Source organism: Carassius auratus, chromosome 36 (assembly GCF_003368295.1).
Source record: "Carassius auratus strain Wakin chromosome 36, ASM336829v1, whole genome shotgun sequence".
Taxonomy (NCBI): domain Eukaryota; kingdom Metazoa; phylum Chordata; class Actinopteri; order Cypriniformes; family Cyprinidae; genus Carassius; species Carassius auratus.
The window spans coordinates 6,306,268-6,326,727 of NC_039278.1; the positions used below are offsets into that span (position 1 = coordinate 6,306,268).

Genomic DNA, 20,460 nt, shown 5'->3' on the forward strand with positions numbered 1-20,460 from the left:
CCAGTCTAATAATTAAAGGGAAGATTTGTCACCCCCTCATGGAAGTAGAAGGTACTACGAGTCCATGTAAATGTACTGTACATGCTTGAATCATTCCCAGAATATATAATTTATTAATGTAAAGGTAGATAAAGGGAGCATGAGGTTCTGTGGATTTATATCAAAACTCCCAACCAGTGTTATTATTGTTAACTAAAACTATTATAACATTTTAACTAAAGTAAATAAAATAAAAAAACCAATGTATTTTTTTTTTTTTTTACTTATTTTACTTCAGCTACTTTAACTTCCTGTTCTAAAATAACTACAACTAAACTAAAATACAAGTAAGTGAAAAATTATATAAGCATATTTTGAAGTGACAGAAATATATATATATATATATATACAAAACACACAAAAAAAATCTAATTCATAATATTAACAAAAACTATATCTCATTGATACTAAAATAACACTGATTCCAAATTGGCTTCATTAATAATAATAAACAAAAAAAAATTGAAAATGTGCACAAATTAAAATTAGGGGATATATCTAAATATGTATATTAGATAGATAGATAGATAGATAGATAGATAGATAGATAGATAGATAGATAGATAGATAGATAGATAGATAGATAGATAGATAGATAGATAGATAGATAGATAGATAGATAGATAGATAAAAGTCTTATTTTTTAACATTTTATCTTATTTTTAAATGAACTAAAAAACATTTTTTTTTTACATTTTTAATGTAATTTTGTTTTTAAATTGCAGAGATTATTTTATCCATGTTATAATAAACATTGAGGGGAATTAGGCTCCATAAGTTTTGTCATTTACAGATCAGATTATGCCAGTATGACACATTATGGCAGTCTGTGGTGTAGTTCTATCAGCACACTGCAGTCGGGTGGTTTTGTTGTGTGTTGGGCAGGCAGCCTGTAGATGGAGTACACGACCAGCTCCTGCTCTACATTCATTGCCTTAGGACTCTATTTTAGAAATCTGAATTCATGATGAAATGGGTGATAAAACATTGAAATATATACACATTGTTAATAAGTTGATCACAATTTTATCCTCTGCACCAACTCGGCTTTCTGAAATGTGTTCGGAAACAGCAGTAAAGCTTTATTTGTGTCACTTCCCAAGATCACAGCTTCAAAATGTGCAAACACTTACCAGAAATATTCAAATGCATAAGTGCACCGAAGTAACTTTTATGCTCGAAGCTGTGAGATAATGGCTTGTTTAACACCTTAGGCATCTTTTTTGAAGGATTCCAGCCCACACAGCTCCTCCCTGATGCTCCTGATCCATCCAGTCCTCATGCAGTTTTTTCGTCAGCCTGCACACGGAGCAGCCTCACTGGCCTGCCAGTTGCCGTGGTAACTTGACATGTCTCCATTTGCTGTGATCAATGGAAATGTTGCCATCGCAGGGGATTGGAGCGCTGCCAGCTCTCTAGGAGTGCAGCATAACTCTCTCTCCATCTCGATCTGAGACGGTGAAGACACAAAGGGAGAAATGGAGGCAGGGGTAGGCTGTGGGGTGGAAGAGGTGGGTCTGAAATGCACCCTGGGTGGTTTCTTGGCCGCTGCAGTCAGGGTTAAATGATCACTCAGGAGGCAGGCCATTTAATTTGAGCGCACTGATTCTGTTATAACACAAAACAATCAGTATGAATGATGCTCCTGCAATGTGGGATCAGGGGTTTTCCTCAAATCATCAGCCTTCCAGATTCTGCTGAGTCTAAATTTCTGTCAGGAGGAGAGCGGGCTGAAATGGATGTGGTGGCTGTGTGTGTGTGTGTGTGTGTGTGTGTGTGTGTTGAGGAGGTTTTGATTTCAGCATGATGCTGTCTTACACGCAACAATGTGTATAGAAAAGTCAGATTTCAGGTATTATTTGTTTTTCAATAGATCTATGAAACATGACTGGGGTGAAATTTAATTTAACATGCTTACATAAGACACTGTCTAATGATTATCAAATATAGAGGACAGTAATAATTCATCAGTACATTCATCAGTTCTACATATACAAGCTTGTAATATATATAATATAATATTGTAATTGTAATGGAAGTTTTTGGGGTGATTTAACTTGTCTAAGACTTTGTTCAATTCAGCAGTAAGTTTGATAGCAGCTTGTTCTTTTGTTCTTAGCATAAGTACAGACAAATGTTTCATCTGCATTACATACCATAGGTAGATTATAAATATATAGATTAAATAAAATTGGTCCTAGAATCCATCCCTGTGGTACTCCCAGTAGTAGATGACCATATGTCATTGATTCTTGCATATTGTTTACTTAAATTTCATCCATCTTAATGTGTTCATAGAAAAAATAGCTTTGATAATTTAGATAAAAGTACATTATAATTAAAAGTGTCAAAAGTCTTCTTAAAATCAAGGAAGACGGCACCAAAAACACCCTCCCTGTCAAAACTGGATTTAATTTGTTCAACAAAGTAACAGTTTGCTATCTCTGTAGAATGATGTGCCCTAAATCCGAACTGCATTGAATGTAGTAGAAAATAACCCAAATTTAAATACTCTATTAAATGATTACAGACTACCTTTTCAATTACTTGGAAACCAGTGGAAGAATACTATCTATAGTTGGTTACCCTGGTAGGATCACCAGTCTTATATAGGTGCGTTTACTGCTGACTTCCAAGCATTTGGAAAATAACATTGTTTGATTGACTAATTAATCTGATGAGTAATGAGTGTGCTAAGAACATTGGTATTCTCTATTGGTACAAAGAATCACAATCAACAAGACCTTTAGAGCTCTTAAGCTGACCGTACATTTTTATTTCTTTAGACTACATTACATTAGAAAAATTTAAAACAGGAGAATTATAATTTGGTGATACAGCATATTTTCTTGCACTAAACCCTTGTGCTAAATCTTGAACCGAATCTATATAAAAAAAATAATAATAATAAAAGAAAAATTGTGTACAAATACGAAAAAAGTATATTTTGGTGTGCATTTGCTTGTTAAAGCTGTGGGTAAAATGTTTCATTCTTTTATTTCTGGAGGTCAAGCTGCTAATAGTTGTAGAACAGGTAGACACAAGACAGAATATTTTGTTTACTAAAAATCCTAAATTCATTTGATAAGAATTTATGCCAAGAATAAATATTTCCAAGTCAAGAATATAAACCCTAATTAAGAATATGAAATAAATATAGCGAAGTGACAGCTTTCAGTTTAATATTTTTATACCTGACATTATTCCAGAGAGTCTTCTGTCTCATCTTTTGAAAAAGAATTAAATCAGATATCACATAATAAACCCAGCATACACCTATCAGCTCTCACAGCTCAAATAAAGGAAACTTGGTCAGTGTTCAAAATACATTCCAGCCTCTCATCTTTCTAACAAATTCAATGTAATCAAATGAACTGAACATCAATGATTGTGATCCCAGACCCGCCCCTTGAAACACACATATGATTCTTATTAAAATGATAAATTGTTCTGAACTGGAGGCCCCCAATGCTCTCCCCAGTCACCATAGCAACAGCCAGAGCTCTGTTTGTGCTTCTGCAGACCTCACGATAGTTGCAGTTGATGGCGTGGGCACTGCTCATGTTCGGAGAGCGCATGTAGGCGTCAGAGGTGACTAGGTGGAAGAAGCACATATTGGTCCCAGGTTGATTTCATGATACCAAAATAGGCCCAAATATACAGCTGGGTTTTTAAAAAGAGAGAGATAGCTGTAAGCCAGCATAAGCATGCCTAATGATCAGAACATTTATTAATTTAGCAGAACATCTGCAGTCTCTTTGAGATGTAGCAGAGCGATACTGAGAAATCTGTAGACTTAGATTCTTGAAATGTCTGACATTCATTTGGACTGACAGCAAGCTAATTGTTGATGCCTCTAGAGGAGAAAAGAACATCCTTTGCATTTCTGCAGTTCTCACTCAGAGCATTACAAGAGTATAAATAAACCCCAGGTGTGGGATGCTGTCGAAGCATCATGTCTCAGAAATCAACTTTTTGGTAAAATCATTGCAATCATTAGATATAAATGCACTGTTTACTGATTAACAACAATCTCTCACAGATGGTGCGCTTTGCAGTAGAAATTTCTATTTCTCTTCATGCCGCTTTATTATTAGTGGCTTGCTACATCCTTTATCTAAAGGTTTGATATTCAAGCTGCATTTTTTTTTTCTTTTTTTGTTCAGGAATGCGTGCACTGCCGGTGCTTTGGTTTAATCTGCAATAAATTAGAATTTTAAGCGTGACCTCTACGCTATAAAATGCTCTGGGCTAGAAATGATCTGTGGTGGAGAGATTAAAAATCCAGTTTTAATGAGAAATCAGGTCGGATAAAAATCAGGTCCCAAATGCAAGCATGTCATACAGTATATTGAATCAAAACTAAAACCCTGAAGTACTTTATTGGTTAATATTTCTGATTTATTATATTTGTCAGGGGTGTGCTGAGGTTAAGTATAATAATTCGGACCAGCAGAGTCATTATGCTTCTGGGAGTTTGCTTAATCAAATGACAATGATTAAACAAAAGCATGTGCACTTAATAAACTTGTAAATGGCTCTTGTAAAATCTTATCAAGTATCAGTGAATTGTTAGATAAACAATAGTAAACTATAAAATCTGTTCTCACAATTAATAATAATAGTAATAAAAATAATAATAATAAATTAAATTAGACAGTGTTTAATCCATTTTAAAACATAAAATGCAGGTTTGTTGTGTATGGGACAACTTGGGGACTTTGAGGGCCCTAAGCATAAGCAGTGGCTCCTTTCATCAATCAGAATCTTTCTGTTTGTTTGTTTGCTTGCATTGGAAAACCTGACACCCTGCAGCTCTACACAGGTTTATCACTGAAGCTTAGCAGTGTTGTGCTTGGCCAGTACCTGGATGGGAGACTTAAAATGAGAATTAAATCGCTGTGAGAAGTGAGGCCAACAGGGGGTGCTCATCCTGAGGTCTGTGTGTGTGTTTGTGTGTGTGTATACTAATGTCCCAGTACTGTGATGGAGACGCTGCTGTATTCTGTGAAAAGTCACCCTTTCAGAGATTTTAAATTGTGGGCAGAAAGAAAAATGAAGCTGCCTTCCTATTATTTGATTTTTATAAATCAAATGGCTCAGGTTTTTTTACCACTCACTCTCGAATGTCTACTGATTGGTTCAGAATCTACATCACCACCACTAACCTGCTGTAGGCAGGATCCACTTTATTAATTAAAGAAGTCTATAAAGATGAACAGGAAATATTTCAGTGCATTAAAGGGATGGGCAAGGTTTGCAGTTTACACATATTTTAATTTACAGCAGCTTGTTTATTGTTGTAATTTTTGTTGTCTTTTTTCAGAAACTGCATCAACAGCACGAAGCATCCATTACGGACAACCATCTACAGAGATCCAGGAGCAGATCAGAGCACCGTGAAGAGAGAGCTGACACACACAGAATTCAACCTGCAGTGACGGCTGTACATGTACATGAGAACAGATTGGAATTCTGCACTGACAAGGCTTCACTTCCACCTCGACGACACTCACATAACATGCATCAGGATCATTTAGAGGAGAACCTCTGGGAAAAAGCATGACAAGGAGATCACTAACTATTACAGATAAATCCCAGAGAGTTGTAGAAATGTTTTTTTTGTGATTTACACCAAATAAATAAATAAATAATAATAATATTTTTTTCTTTTGCAGTAAATATTTCAATGGACCTGTTGTCCAGCTGATGTTCCACTATAAGGTACATCATGAATTATGAGAAAATACTTTTCTTAAAGTGTCCAGGACAGTCTAATATTCCTTTGGAATATCTCAGACAATTGAGTTAACCTCACTTGTTTACACACAGTGCTTATTCAAAGTGCTTCCATATTTCCACCATTTTACACAGGGAGTCTTCGGTAGACTTGCAGAATGTCCAGAACAGTTTATAAACAATTATAGTCAGATGTAGAATGAAGGACGCTACCCTTTTTCAGAACAATTATCATTCATAAAGAGCCAACAAAATAATTTAAATCGGTTTTCACCATGAGAGCTACAAGGCAATCAAATAGTTCCTAATATTATTGTATCACCACAAAATACACTAAACAATCGTGCGTAAACACACATACACATAAATTCAAATTGATATCTGAGTCACACGTTTAAGTATGAACAAAAAAGAACAGCAATAAAAATAAACCCAAACCGTATTTTACAATCAGCATTGTTGGAATTTGATTATATGGATATTATATAAACACAATAGAAATTATTGGAATCTTGATAGTGTAGTTTGGTTTGTCCTCAGAGGACAAAACCACTGTGCTCTTATGTTGTCAGAAGCAACATCTCTCAAATGCTCTTCTGACTCAATGTGTAGTGGATCCAGTTATTCAGATATTGCTCATGGAATCAAATCAAGAAATGAAAACCCAAAGACCAAAAAGTGTAGTTGTGCTCAAATATAAGTCAGCACATTGTCACTCTTTGAAATGCCTGCTACTTTGTAGCTTTTTGTAGTAGTTGACCTGTTCAGTGTGGTTCAGATTGGCCTCTCTATCCAGAAGAACTAGAGGGGTCTTTCGGCGCAGACTGCGACCCTCTGTGGTTTGACCCACCGGTGGGAGTTGAGGGGGAAGTGGTGGCTGGGGAGGTTGAAGAGGCTGGGGTGGCCTGTGTTCAGTCTCACTGACGGAGGAACAGGGAGAGATGCTTCTGATGTGACGGTAACTGCAGGAACCCTCACGGTTGAGGTTTTTAAGCTCGTACGACTCGGCCGTGTTTCCATCAGAAGATCCTCTCCACTCCCAGGGGTTGTTGGGGTTGGAGGTCATACGAACTACAGGGAGGTGGGGTGCATGGGCATCAACTGTGATGATGCCTGAACCGCTATCACGTTCTGAACGATTAGGTGATGATTCTGTACCTGTGATGGATGAGGTACCAGAAGAGGATGAAGTCTCTGAGGATCTGGCTGATCCAGACAGGAGTCCCTGTTGCTTGGACATGGCAATGACCTGCATGATCCGAGGCTGATTTCCTGCCTTAAGAACTGGGATATTAGCACCACTTTTTTCTGTGATGGACAACCATTTGGCCCGAGTGCTGGCGCTTTTAGGGGACACAGGTGGGGGGGCCGAGGGCTGTGCTGGGGGACGAGGGGGCATCACTACTCTTGCACCTGCAGGTGGGTTAGCAGGTTTGGTTGATTGTTGAACAGACGAATAGACTGAAGAGTGGACGCTATCCTCCTCTGTGGTTGTGTCGTTGCCACCATCTGAGCCCTGCTCGCTAGTGTCCTCATCGGGCAAGCTGCCGCCTCGCATCTCCATTGACTTTTGCTTCCATTCAGACACTAATTGCTGTGACCGCATTGGGTCCAGTGGTACAGGTACTGTCACCAGACGCCTCGTTGGCTCCTCTGGATTAGCACGGGGTAATGTGTTGCTGAAGGTCACCATTGTCTCCTTACCCATTGAGCTGCGAGGCGCCAGTAGCTCCACATTGACACTGGCTCTCTTTAAGCTTCCCAACGAGGTTTTCTCCCGCTGTAAAGGCCGGTTCAGCCCATCTAGAGATGCTGGTGATGTTATTTCCTCATTGCTCTCAGAGGCGTGGCTTTTGTTATAGACCGAGTCATGGCCTCTCTGGGCCAGAGCCCTCAAAGCATCCTTTTGCAGAGTAGGAGGTTGTGGGTTGACAGCTTCCTCTGGAGATTTGAAGTTGGCAACAGCATGGAAAGCCTGGAATGATGTAGAGTTTTAAACTAAAGTGTCTCCTTATCTTTTGAATAGTTCAGAACTATTCCTTTCAGCCAGTTCAGTTTAGGGTTAGACTTAGGGCTGGGGTGGGAGCTTGAACAACATTCATATCAACCATTAAGGATAGGATTGGTCCTGTTTGTTAAACAGGAACATTGTTCTATGACAAGATGATGGTCCATAATTCAAACTGGTCAAATCACAGTCACTTATTTGTAGGGGTGCTCCAATCACGATGTTAACTGAGAAGATGCGCTCAAAAAACGCTGAAAATGAAGTGGATTTGCGCATCTTCTCTATTAACAACGGCTCTGTGTAGTAACAGCTGCTCTATGTGAAATCACGCACCTGATGGAATTAACCGCTGATTAGAGAACCGGCTTTACTGACGAGATGCGCATAACGATCGGCCGGAGCACCCCTACTTATTTGGTGGATGTTTTTATCCAAAGTGATTTATATTGCTTTCAGTGACATTTATGTTTTATAACCTTGTATCATTTTTGGTGTTCCCTGGGAATTAAATTTGTGGCGTTGTCATTGCATTAATTGTCCTGTCTTTAATGTGCAGTAATCCTGAACTACTTGATTAGTTTGTAATTTCAAAGCCTGCACCCTCCAGAGGTCACAATTTTTGGCAGTATATGTCCTTGAGGATACTTCATTAAAAAAAGCTAACAAACCAAGAAACCAACAAAAAATAAACATAGAATATTTTTTTCTGAGGTGTGAATGTTTAATTTGGAATGTAATGGATACTTTTCTTAACTGAGACAGCCTCAGTGATGTATGTGGCCACCAAATGCAATCTCCTAAGGATACAGCCTTTGAAATATAAGGCATTGCAAAAGGAATCATCCAAAATGTGTAGTGCTGGGGAGGCTCCAGAAATGGTGTGAAAACCCCCTAGCTAGGAATACCCAAAATGTGATTTTGCCATGTAGGATTTGTTCCTGACTGGTTGCGAAAACAAAATTACAATCAAACAGTGTTCGTGTAGCTCAGACAGTAAAGCATTGCACTAGCAGCACCAGAGTCCAATGGGTCCCGTTCCCAGGTAATGCATGACTTTATGAAATATATATCTTGAACACACTGAATGTTGCATCCTTTTCATTTAGCATTAAAGCATCTGCCTAATAAAAGTAAACCATCATAGCCCTAGTCCTGACAGAACAGTTTGCTGAATGTTGTTTAAGCCCCTATCCCCAGATGCAGGCTTTGCCCAACCCCAAACCATAGAATCTACCAACATGGAATTTGATGCAGGAACATCTTCTACTTGGGTAAAACACTTAATAGCACAAAAAGCTCAATAGCAACATGTCAAAAGACATTAAATGTAGGATGGCTGAGCAAATACCTTACTCTACATCTGCAAAAATACATCAGTAAACCAATAACTTACCAGGTATGCGGCAATACCAGCACCAATACAGAACCCAACGTAAACATCGATAGGGTGACTGCGGTACTGGGTGATCTGAGTGAGTCCCGTCAACGCAGCCACAATGGCAAAGGCAAACACCAGAACGGGTTTGAGCAGCTTGGTGCTATCAGAGATTGTTGAGTTGAAGTACATCTAGAAGAGCAGAGAGCAGTATGGGTCTCTAGCTGTCAAGCGCAAATTAATAACACGCTGCCTTGCAGCCTCTGACAGTCTGACAAGCAAGGTGGGAAGCAGTAACAACTTATCCCTAAGTGGATCCTGCCAAATAGCTAGACATGTGAAGCACTTACCTATAATTAGACTTTCTCTAATCTAGCGAACATTACGCAACAGAGCATATTAAATCACATCCTTCTTAAAAATATGATCGTGTTGAAATCTATTGCTTGTGTCAATGCATGTGTGATATGTCTTTTCCATGCACATCTGTAATGTTGGCTGTTCATTATTTGTATCGACAGTACAATCAGTACTGTATATAATATGTGCTGTACATTTAGTAGACACACATTGAAACGGTGTCGAAGAGACTTACTGAAATATAAACAGCAGCAAAGGAAGAGAGGGTTGCATGCTGGGAAGGGAAGGTTTTCCTGTCATAAAGGGAAGCAAACATCTGGAATAAGTCTAGACCAGATATGCAGCAGAAGTCAATGTCAAATCTTTATAGGTTTAAAAAAAGAGTTGAGTAGGGAGTGCTCTAACAGGAATAAAACCACAAAAGGGAGAAAGAAAATGGTGACTGTACAAGTTGATCACAGTAAATCACATAATCAGATTTTATCCAGTAGTTAAACATGCAATTACCTGGCAGACAGAATAGCATTCTGATCCTGGCCCGAGCAAATGTCTTTGGTGATGTAAGGGTTCTTGTCACAGGACACACCGGGGACGGTATAATTGGGTTTGCACACTGTGAGAAAGAATGGTGTGTGGTAGCCAGTGGCCAGCTGGATGACATCAGTAACCAGTGCTGTTGCACAAAGACCGAACACATGAACCCCTTGAAGAAAAGACAGATCATGAGGAACGAAACATCGATGACTCATTTCATCAGTTTCATGTAACACTCAGTGCCTGACTCATGTTACATAATGTTCATCTGCATCACTCCTGTTCAGATTTTTTGTGTTGCAGTTTCACATTAGATGTGTAATAATTTCTTATAATAAAAATGCTATAGCTGTAATCAATTTTACAGCACATCACAATAAAATTTCGCAAGTCGCAAAATACAAATAATTGTCATCTATTGTTAAACTTAATTTTTTAAACAACTGAAATTATACTTTATTATTAAACTTCATTATTATATAGTCTAAGATATTATACAATTATACTGTAAATCCACACTAAACTTCCGTCAGATTCAGCCCCTTCATATTTTACCATCAAACACACTGGGTTTTTGCGACATAAAATTGGCTTACAATGATAAAAGTGTTACATACCAACAAAACGAACAGTTCTCCGCAGGAAAGAGTTAAAATTACATCCACCAGCATTTATGCTTCCCTCAATCCCTGGACGGACCTTCAGTTTCGACTGCATACAATACAGTAGACCTTCACCTATCATGATCTGAACACAAGACAACAAGACAAATTGACTAATTGTTAATCATAATTTGACTTTGGCATGTGTAAATGTAATTTGAGGATGATTAAACCTAATGCATTTAGTTCAAATATGAAATGTTAACAAATATATAACTTCGGCCCAAGTGGAGAAGCAATGTATTACATTTTGGCAGAATGTAAAGAAATGTGTTTTCTTTAGAACAACGTGCCTACGTTGACTTTAAAGAGTCTGAATGAAATTTAAATTCTTACAACATTTACTCAACCTCAAGTTGTTGCAAAACTGTATGAGTTTCTGTTCAGCGCAAAAGAAGATGTTTTGAAGAATGAGATAATCAAACACTGACTTCCATTGTAAGAAAAAAAGAAAAAAGAAAATACTATGGAAGTTGGTGGGGTGCATCAACTGTTTGGTCACCTCATTCTTCAAAATATCTTCTCGTGTTCAACAGAAGAAAGAAACATTTCTGGAGCAAGTGGAGGGTGACTTAACTGATGACAATATATTCATTTTTGGGTGAACTGTCCCTTAAATACTAATTTAAACTATTTAGCTCACAAATGTTACATAGAATGAAATGCAATGAAGCTGTCATGATTGCTTTCATCTCACAGAGGCAGCAGGGCCGGCGAACGCCAGACTCAGGAGCATGAGCAGAGGGATGAGCTCATCACCGCTGTCCACGTACGGCATGCTGAGTGAACGGTCATGACAGCGAAACCCCACCTGCGCCGGCTGGAGCACATCCGTCAGCTCCAGGAAGTACAGTGAAACCATAGAGGATGCCACAATGGGTAGCTTTTTTTTTCAGGAGAGAGAGACAGTCTTTATCAATTTTAAAAGTACTAAAAATGCCAGTTCTCCTCAAGTACAAACAGATATACAGATATATCAACACCAGAGCGCAGTTTCATTACTGTAGAGCAACTGTGGCAAATGGTTGTTAAATGTCAGCACAGAGTACTGTACTCCAGGGTGACAATGTGGTGGAGGGTAAACACTGTAGCACACTCAAACTGACTGCTGTTATGCATTTTCAATTATGTCTTTAAAGAAAATGAGGAAGCCCAGTTCTTTAGTGTGTAATGTAATTACCTGAGATTAATTGCTCTATTGAACTATTAGACTGGTAATAAATGGTGGCACACACCTCTACAAAATAGAAGCAGGGTAGCAGCGTCAGACTGTCTTTGGGCGGTTTCTTCTTGATTATTTCCCGTGCAGTCATCATGGTGCTGGTCTTCTGCAGTTATTCTGTCAACACATGAGTTCACTTTAAGAACCTGATTAAATGATTTGACGAAGTTTTTTACTGCATGTCACAGCCACAAACCATGATTTGCTAGTCAGGAGGCGTATTAGCGAGAGGGATGTTCTCATCCTAGAAAGCATTTGATTGGACAAACAAAAAAACAAAAAATGGATTCAACCATGAGTGTAACATGCCATCTATATTTTTGGTCTGTTTTCCACAGTAGTTCTTATAGTCTTATAGTCTATATCTGCTTAAATCCTAATTTTAAATTACCATTGTCCATTCTAGAAGTTACAGTATAATTGTAGTATACTGTAATCATCTTGGTTTTACTTACAACTTTGAAATATCATTTTTACAGTGTGCATATACTGTACACACACACACACACACACACACACAAACTCACATATATATCACTGTATAACTAGTGCAGGTTTATGTTTTATTAGATTTTTCCCAAACAATTTAATTATATCAAACAATTCAGCCTGAAGTGAGAATTATTCTGGAATAAGTAACAAGCTTGAAATAAGTTAATGTTATTATTATTATTATTATTATTATTATTATTATTTATTTATTTATTAGAGAAGAGTGAGAAGTGATTCCCTTCTTCATTTCTGCATACACAAGATGTTTAAATTCTACCCACAGGAAAAGGCCTGCACAAAAATGTTCAAATTATTATTTTCTCATCTGAAACAGAATGAGGCCCACCTGAATAAATGGATAACAGACTGTGCGCCTGAGAAAAAAAGAAAAGAAAATTAAATAAACAGCTCCTTGCACAATATTCTCAAAAGAGCAGAATGAACAAATGTTGATGTGGGCTATTGTTCGAGCAGGCATAGAGAGCATGGTTTGTGCTCTCTGCCAAATCAACTAAACAAGGCACTTGAAGACTCTCCTAACTCTCAAGGGGGACTGAGCGGGGCTCTGCTGAATTAGCAGGGAGCCTGTTTTCAAGACTGGGAGCTCTGTTTATCTCGAAGAGCTGCATATGTCTCACAGGCAAAAGATTTCTCTCTGTGTGTGTGTGTGTGTGTCACTTTTAGGGAAGAATCCATAGGCGCTGAGTTCTTTCCAAAATAGACAGTGTTTGTGCTCACACATGTTCACAGCATGGGGCTTTTACTGCGGAGAAAGTTAATTAAACTTGAATGGGTTTCTCACACAAATCTGTTTCCTGTGAAAGTGGGGTTAAAGAGTGAGTTGAGCAACACAGCTACTTTCTGACCCTGGTTTGTCCCAAGAAAAAGCTAATTGACAACACATGGGTCGATAAAAATTTCAAGCCATGATAGCAAGTCAAGGGAGAATTAAAATACACTTGGAGCTGGAAGTGAAAAGAAAAATCAATAATGTAATCAGATAAGAATGAGACAGATCAGTCACTGTTCACACATTATGAGAAAAGTCACTAATGATGAGAAAGATGGCAGTGATTTCGCTGGCAATTATGTTAATGTAACACCCTGATTATAGTTCAGGGAATATTAATGTAATATATTTTAATCTTAATATAATTTCATTTAAATTACAATTAATTTGTGAATTTTAATAAAATATATTAAATTAAATTAATTTAACTTTAGATATTTATATAATATTAACATAACTTTAAATATGTATATAATATTAACATAACTTTAAATATGTATATAATATTAACATATATATATATATATATATATATATATATATATATATATATATATATATATATATATATATATATAATGCTAAATATAAATACAAAATACAGTAATATACAATTTTATACATAAATTATTTGTATAATAATAATATTATAAATATTATTACATTTCTTAAATATAAATAGTAAAAACAGTAGTATAAAATAGATGTACCGGTATTAATTTATATAAAATGAGTATAAAATATTAATTTGTAATATTGTGAATTTTAGACAGACAAATAGACAGACAGACAGACAGACAGACAGATAGAAAGATAGATAGATAGAAAGACAGACCAGGCAGACAGATAATGAAAATATTACATTTATTAAATTTACTAGACTATATAAATAGTAAAAACAGTTATATCAAATTGGACTTATTCATTGGTATAAAAATAAATAATATAAAATGCATATAAAGTATTAATTCATATGTAATATTTTAAATTGTAGGTATGTTAGAATCAAATAAGTCTCCTATATGACTGACTGACTGACTGCAGGGGTGAACAGAATGCCAGGAGTTTTTAATCAGTCAGGAACTGATCAGCTGTCAGATGAACTGAGAGCTCGAGAGAATCACTGGCCATCAGTGCGCGCCATAACGAGATCCATACTCGTGTTTACATAGATCTGCCTGCCCGATATCATCTTGACTCACGCTGTAAAGTGAGATAGAGATATTGTATATTTTATGTAAGAGTATATCGCTGCCGAAAAGTGTCACTGCGACAATCTCAGAGATCATTTATCGTAAAAATACCGCATCTCCACTGGACGCGACGCGACGCGAAGTACGGTGTTTATGTATTCTGCTGCTGTTCATCATGCAGGTAGAAAACCGGGAAAATCTCACCTTCACTGCAAAAAACAAACAAACAGGCGAATCCCTGACGGAACGGGGATATCCTGAGTGACAATTCCCAGAGTATTTCTTCTACACGAGGTTAGACCGCGGCTCGTTCAGTTCACATTCCTCTTTCTGCTCACGTTTTCCACGGAACAATCACGCAGCCGTGGACTGCTGGAGCCAACCACAATATTCCTCAGCTCACTGAGATGCTTTTCCAGCTGCTCTCCTGCAGTCAGGCATCCAGTATCTATCTGAGGGGCTTCAGTAGACCGCAGAAGGACCGCACTATCAGATAACAGATGATCAGTCAATGTTGCGTGAAGCTGCGTCCACTGATCTTAATATACAATCGTTCCATCCTCAGCAGTCATCGGGTAGGTGGCAGCATTCCTAAGCATCTTCTGAGTTTGATCTCCTCCTCCAGCAGTGGTAACATGCTACTGCACAGGTAACAGGGAGGGCTGGAAAGGCTAACTGATTTAACTTATGTGCAGTGGCAGGATGAAAACACACATGAACACCTCTAAACCTCATAAACAAACATTTTCCCTTACAGCCTTGTTATAGGGACCAACGAATAACAAAAGATGTCGATTGCATGTGTTTTATTCCTTTAAACTGTGAAGAGGGAATAAATGACACAAATCTGTTCTATATACTGTGTAATCTAAATCGACTAAACATATGCGCGCTCGCACACACACAGTTACACAAATCATTATGGGGACATTCCTTACTGTACAAACTGTATTTTCTATCCCCATACACTAAACCTACCCATCACACAAAACTTTCTGCATTTTTAGACTGGCCCTCTATATAAAAAGCCAAATTGTCTTGCTATTTAATTTTTTGTCTTTCATGAATAACATTTACCACATTTCCTATCAATAAAGTACAGCAGTTTTAAATACATTTTAAATATATAGAATATACATTCAAAAGTTTGGGTTGATAAAAATAAAATAAATATCTGTAAAATATTTTAGAAAAAAGTATCTCATTTTCACCAAGACTGCATGTACTGTATGTGATCAAAAATACAGTAAAAACACAAATATTGTGATGTTTTATTACAATTTTAAATCACTGCTTTTTATTTGAATCCATCAGAAATCATTCTAATATGCTGATTTGCGGTTCAATAAACATTTCTGATTATTATAATGTTGCTTACGTTTTGTAAACAGTGAAATTATCTTCCCTGGGGTCTTTGGCGTATGTAAAGTTCAAAAGAACAGCATTTATTTGAAATACAAATATTTTGAAACAATATCTGTAGTGTCACACCTTTTCACACAATTGTTTTCAAACAAATAAATTAATAAAAAAACTGCTGACTCCAAATTTAATATGAAAAATGAAAAATACATAAAAAATCATTACAATTATAATAAGAAAACATCTTATGTTTAATAATAATATATATTAATAATATATGTTTTTTTTTTAATGACCTTTGGAGCATTCTGATCTTAGAGGACAAGGGAATATTGTTGCGCTCAGATGAAGGCTATCTTGCTCTAATATAATGACTGATTCTTTTTGTTAAAAACTTTGTCTAGTTTTTCAGAGTGCGAACCATCTACAGTCTCTTCAGCATTCTGATCTTGAAATGATTTTTCTTTGCTTTCAGATTGTCTGCATGTGGGAATCAACAGTGGTTGCTCTGATCGAAAAAAAGTGTGAACCCCCAGCAAGCTGCTGCCACTGAAGGCCTGGAGAGATGCCTGACGGCCTGCTGGCCATATCTCTCAAGAGCACCCTATGTCATGATGACCTCTTGAATTAGAGCCAAAGCACTGTGGCTGGCCGACACACTTTACCCCATAATTTCCATCGATTCCTGTGGACAAATACTCATACTGTCCCTGCAGGTGAATAGTGCTGTTATTGAAGTGGCTGTCAACAGGTATGTGGTCATTCTAATGGTCTGTTGTGGGCAGGATCAGTAGGGCATCTTTTGTATCTACTGATGTAACACATTATTCTGATTTGTATGATGGATGTGTAACATGGATGTATTTGTCAGGTTTAACTCCTCCCTATGGTTGACAGACAATTTAATGATGAACAAAACCTATTTTATTACAAAAATGTTTATTACGTACTACAACTTTACAAAACAAAATGTATGGTACATATTTACAACAGCGAAAAAATAAGACATTATTCCCTCTCTCTTGCAGACACTGTGGCTGGGAGAAAACCCAGTCTTGAAGGATGTTTCTAAGAAAATAAAGACTGCTTTGCTGCATAGTTCTATACGTCATTTACACTGAAAGATCCATGTAGCTTCAGCCTTTCCCAGTTTTCAGGCGATCTGGTCCTTGTGTGGAGGGGGTTCTTCTCCAGAGACCTGATCCAGCGATGCTCCCACAGACTCATGGCACGGGTTTTATTTGGGGATATCACTTCCTGTCCCTGTTCCCCTCTATGGACCTGGCCCTCCGTTCCTCCCCCTGATCCTCCACCAGTCCACCTCCCTCCTGGTCTCTTTGTTCTTTGGTTTGTTTTTGTGTTCTGAGGAGGATGTGGTAGCTGCTCCTTAGAAAACAGCAAAAACAAAACAAAGAGACCAAGGCGGTTTGAAAGTTCACAGGCTCAGGGCAGTGCCGACAGAGCAGGAATCCAGGGTGGAGCAGGTGGAACTGGAGCCCAACGGGTCGGAACCGAAGTCCACCACAGCCGAGCAGATGAGACAGAAGCCCACCAGGGCAGAGCAGAAGACCACTACAGCTATGAGGACGAGACAGAAGCCCACCAAAGCGGCGCAGAGGACCACCACAGTCTTGCGGATGAGACGGAAGCCCAGCAGGGCGGCGCAGAGGACCACCACAGCCAAGCAGATGAGATAAAAGCCCACCAGGGCGGTGTGGAGGACCACCACAGCCAAGCAAACAAAACAGAAGCCTACCAGGGTGGAGCATAGGGCCACCACAGCCGTGCGGATGAGACAGAAGCCCACCAGGGTGGTGCAGAGGACCACCACAACCGTGCCGATGAGACAGAAGTCTGGTTAGGTAAGACTGAAACACAGAACATGATCAGATTAAGGGTGGCCTCCATGGCCATGATGAGATGGTAGATGGCCTCCATGGCCATGACAGGGCAGATGGTGAGTTTATGGATGGCCTCCATGGCCATAACAGGATAGGACGAGCACTCTGGAAGTTCAGCTGAGACGTGACGAGGCTCTGGAAGTTCAGCTGAGACGTGACTAGGCTCTGGAAGTTCAGCTGAGACGTGATGAAGCTCTGGTAGATCCGTGGTGATTTGATTGGGTTCAGGAAGATCAACTGTGGCTTGACTTGACTCATGAAGGTTAATGGTGACTTGACTTTGTTCATGAATATCATTGGTGAGTTGATTGTGCTCATGAAGATCATTGGTGACTTGACTTTGCTTATGAAGATCATTGGTGACTTGACTTTGCTCATGAAGATCAATAATGACTTGACTTATGAGGTCTAACTGTGGTTTTGCTTAACTCATGAGTGTTAATGGTCACTTGACCTGACTCAATGGTCAATGGTGATCTGACTTGACTCTGGGAAATCAACGGGGACCTGATCAGCAGGGACCTGACTCGACTCTGGAAGGTCAATGGGGACCTGATCAACAGGGACCTGACTCGACTCTCGAAAGTCAACGGGGACCTGATTCGACTCTGGAAGGTCAACGGGGACCTGATTCGACTCTGGAAGGTCAACGGGGACCTGATCAGCAGGGACCTGACTCGACTCTGGAGGGTCCACGGGGGCCTGACTCGACTCTGGGGAGTCCACGGGGGCCTGACTCGACTCTGGGGAGTCCACAGGGGCCTGACTCGACTCTGGGGAGTCCACGGGGGCCTGACTCGACTCTGGGGAGTCCACAGGGGCCTGACTCGACGCTGGGGAGTCCACGGGGGCCTGACTCGACTCTGGGGAGTCCACAGGGGCCTGACTCGACGCTGGGGAGTCCACAGGGGCCTGACTCGACGCTGGGGAGTCCACTGTGGCTACCATCTTGTGCAGTGGCTCTGGGCTGGCAGCCATCCTTTCTGGAGACATCAGCATAGAGTCGGCCATCATATCTGGAGAGACGGGTGTGGTCGGTGTATCCCATTGAGCACTATGGTGTAGGTAACTGGTGAACCCCCAGGACCCCCAAGACCAGGATCTCCAGCCCCTTCATCTCCCACCAAGGCACAGAGTCATTAAGGCAGGCGTTGAATAGGTCCTTCAGTGCCTCATCATTATATCCCAGCCCTACTGCCATAGTCCAAAACTTCTGAGCCAAACCACCCACCTCCCCCTTGACAGAGGGTGGTTAGGTTCAGAAGTCTCCCCATCCGCTCCTCCATGGTGGCTGGGGAACTGATACGAAATCCCACACCGCTGGATCTGGGCATAATGGAGTCCTTCCGTCACAAACAGAGAGATCCAATTTGCAGTGTTTTATTAGGAGAATCCAATAATCATAGTCCAGACAGACAAAAGGTCAATATTCACAAAAGCAGTCCAACACAAGAAACATGAAAAATGCTTGGGAACACGAGAAGCAAGGTGACATAAACCAAGGACTCAAACAGGGTATATATAGACAGGTGAAACGATGAATGTGGGAACAGCTGAGTGCAATTAACAGGTGTGCAATTAACAGTGATGAATCGGACAAAGGCTTGTGGGAAATGTAGTGCCTGCAATGGGGTGACTATATGGGGAAGTGAGACCACTAGTGGACAACCAGGGATACACAGACCAGACACTGTGAGACATATAGCAGTAGGCCTACTACTAAATGAAAAAAGTGCACAATAACTACTTTTGAATGCATTATAATTTTTTTGTGTAACAATACGATTAATGGCAGACAATAATGCGATTAATCGTGATTTAAAAAAATTATAATTATTATTGTTGCCCAGCATAATTTTTTTTTTTTTTTTTTATAAAATAGTTTGAGTAGTCTATGGTACTGAAATTGGTATCGAGAACTGTGAAATTTCACTTATTGGTATCAACTATAGACATTATTCTACTGTGACAACACTAAATTAAATTTTTGGATGAACTATTTCTTTAGGAAACCCATAAAGGCTCACCTGAACACCTCCACCTGTGTGTTGGGGTTGACTGCAATCTGATGGATCTTAGTGATGACACCATCGTTGATAGGCAGCCAGTCCATGCTGGGTACCAGGAGCTGACTGGGCAGCAGACAGCACTCCTCAATCAACGTTTCATCAGGGTCCTGCCGTTGACTCTAATCTCGAGCAGCCAGTCAACGGAAAACAGCAAAACAGAGTTCATTTTTTAACAGCTCAACTGACATGTTGGCTCAAAGTGTGACAGAGGGTCTAACTCACTGCAGAGCCAGAGTTTGGTAAGCAGGCGGAAGAGCAGAAACATGTTGTCCTGGTTGTAAGATGTGGCCGTGTAGATTGGCAAACAGTCTGGTTTCAGCAGGCCCCAAATACGGATAATCACATGCATCTCTCGCAGCATGCCCAGAGACCTACCGTTCCACAAAAACCCAAACCCTGGATGCAAGATGGAGCCCTGCAAAGATATTCAGACATAAAACACCATCAGCACAATGATTGCTGGTAAAGGTCGTTAAGTTGAGCTCAAGTTGGCCAGCAGATAAAGATCAAAGTCTCCCACCCACTGAACGAGCTGCTGGAAGGACCGCAGGGGTGGTCCGTCCAGAATAAACTCCTCTTCAGGTTGATCATCACCTTATCAATGTCTGAACACATTAAATGATCAGACATCGCCATTGAGGTGCATTCATATTCACAACATTTTGACACCTCTCCTGTCCCGAGTGAGGTTCAGAGACAGAGGCACTTCTTTCA

At 39.4% G+C, this 20,460-nt stretch overlaps 1 protein-coding gene and 1 long non-coding RNA gene across 2 annotated transcripts; one reads left to right on the forward strand and one right to left on the reverse strand.

The window, feature by feature from the left end:
• Positions 1–4,181: 4,181 nt before the first annotated feature.
• Positions 4,182–15,183, reverse strand: LOC113055070 (phospholipid phosphatase-related protein type 3-like). The gene is made up of 8 exons (XM_026221028.1): positions 14,619–15,183; positions 11,953–12,056; positions 11,415–11,600; positions 10,673–10,802; positions 10,029–10,224; positions 9,757–9,814; positions 9,180–9,353; positions 4,182–7,753 (listed from the first exon to the last, which is right to left on the reverse strand). Exons 2-8 carry the CDS (start codon positions 12,031–12,033, stop codon positions 6,491–6,493), a joined length of 2,088 nt encoding a protein of 695 aa, XP_026076813.1. The 5' UTR covers positions 12,034–12,056; positions 14,619–15,183; the 3' UTR covers positions 4,182–6,490.
• On the forward strand, positions 14,896–18,207 carry LOC113055071 (uncharacterized). The gene is made up of 3 exons (XR_003277491.1): positions 14,896–14,989; positions 16,252–16,527; positions 16,805–18,207. It is a non-coding gene; the product is annotated as an uncharacterized LOC113055071 (long non-coding RNA).
• Positions 18,208–20,460: the final 2,253 nt, after the last annotated feature.

Excerpts from the sequence above, each read along its gene's own strand:
- LOC113055070 (XM_026221028.1), bottom strand. The coding sequence starts at position 12,033 with ATGATGACTGCACGGGAAATAATCAAGAAGAAACCGCCCAAAGACAGT. Across the intron at positions 9,815-10,028 it reads AATGCTATTCTGTCTGCCAG|GAAAACCTTCCCTTCCCAGC; the intron begins GTAATTGCATGT and ends CCTTTATGACAG. Across the intron at positions 7,754-9,179 it reads CTGGTATTGCCGCATACCTG|GCTTTCCATGCTGTTGCCAA; the intron begins GTAAGTTATTGG and ends ACATCATTCCAG.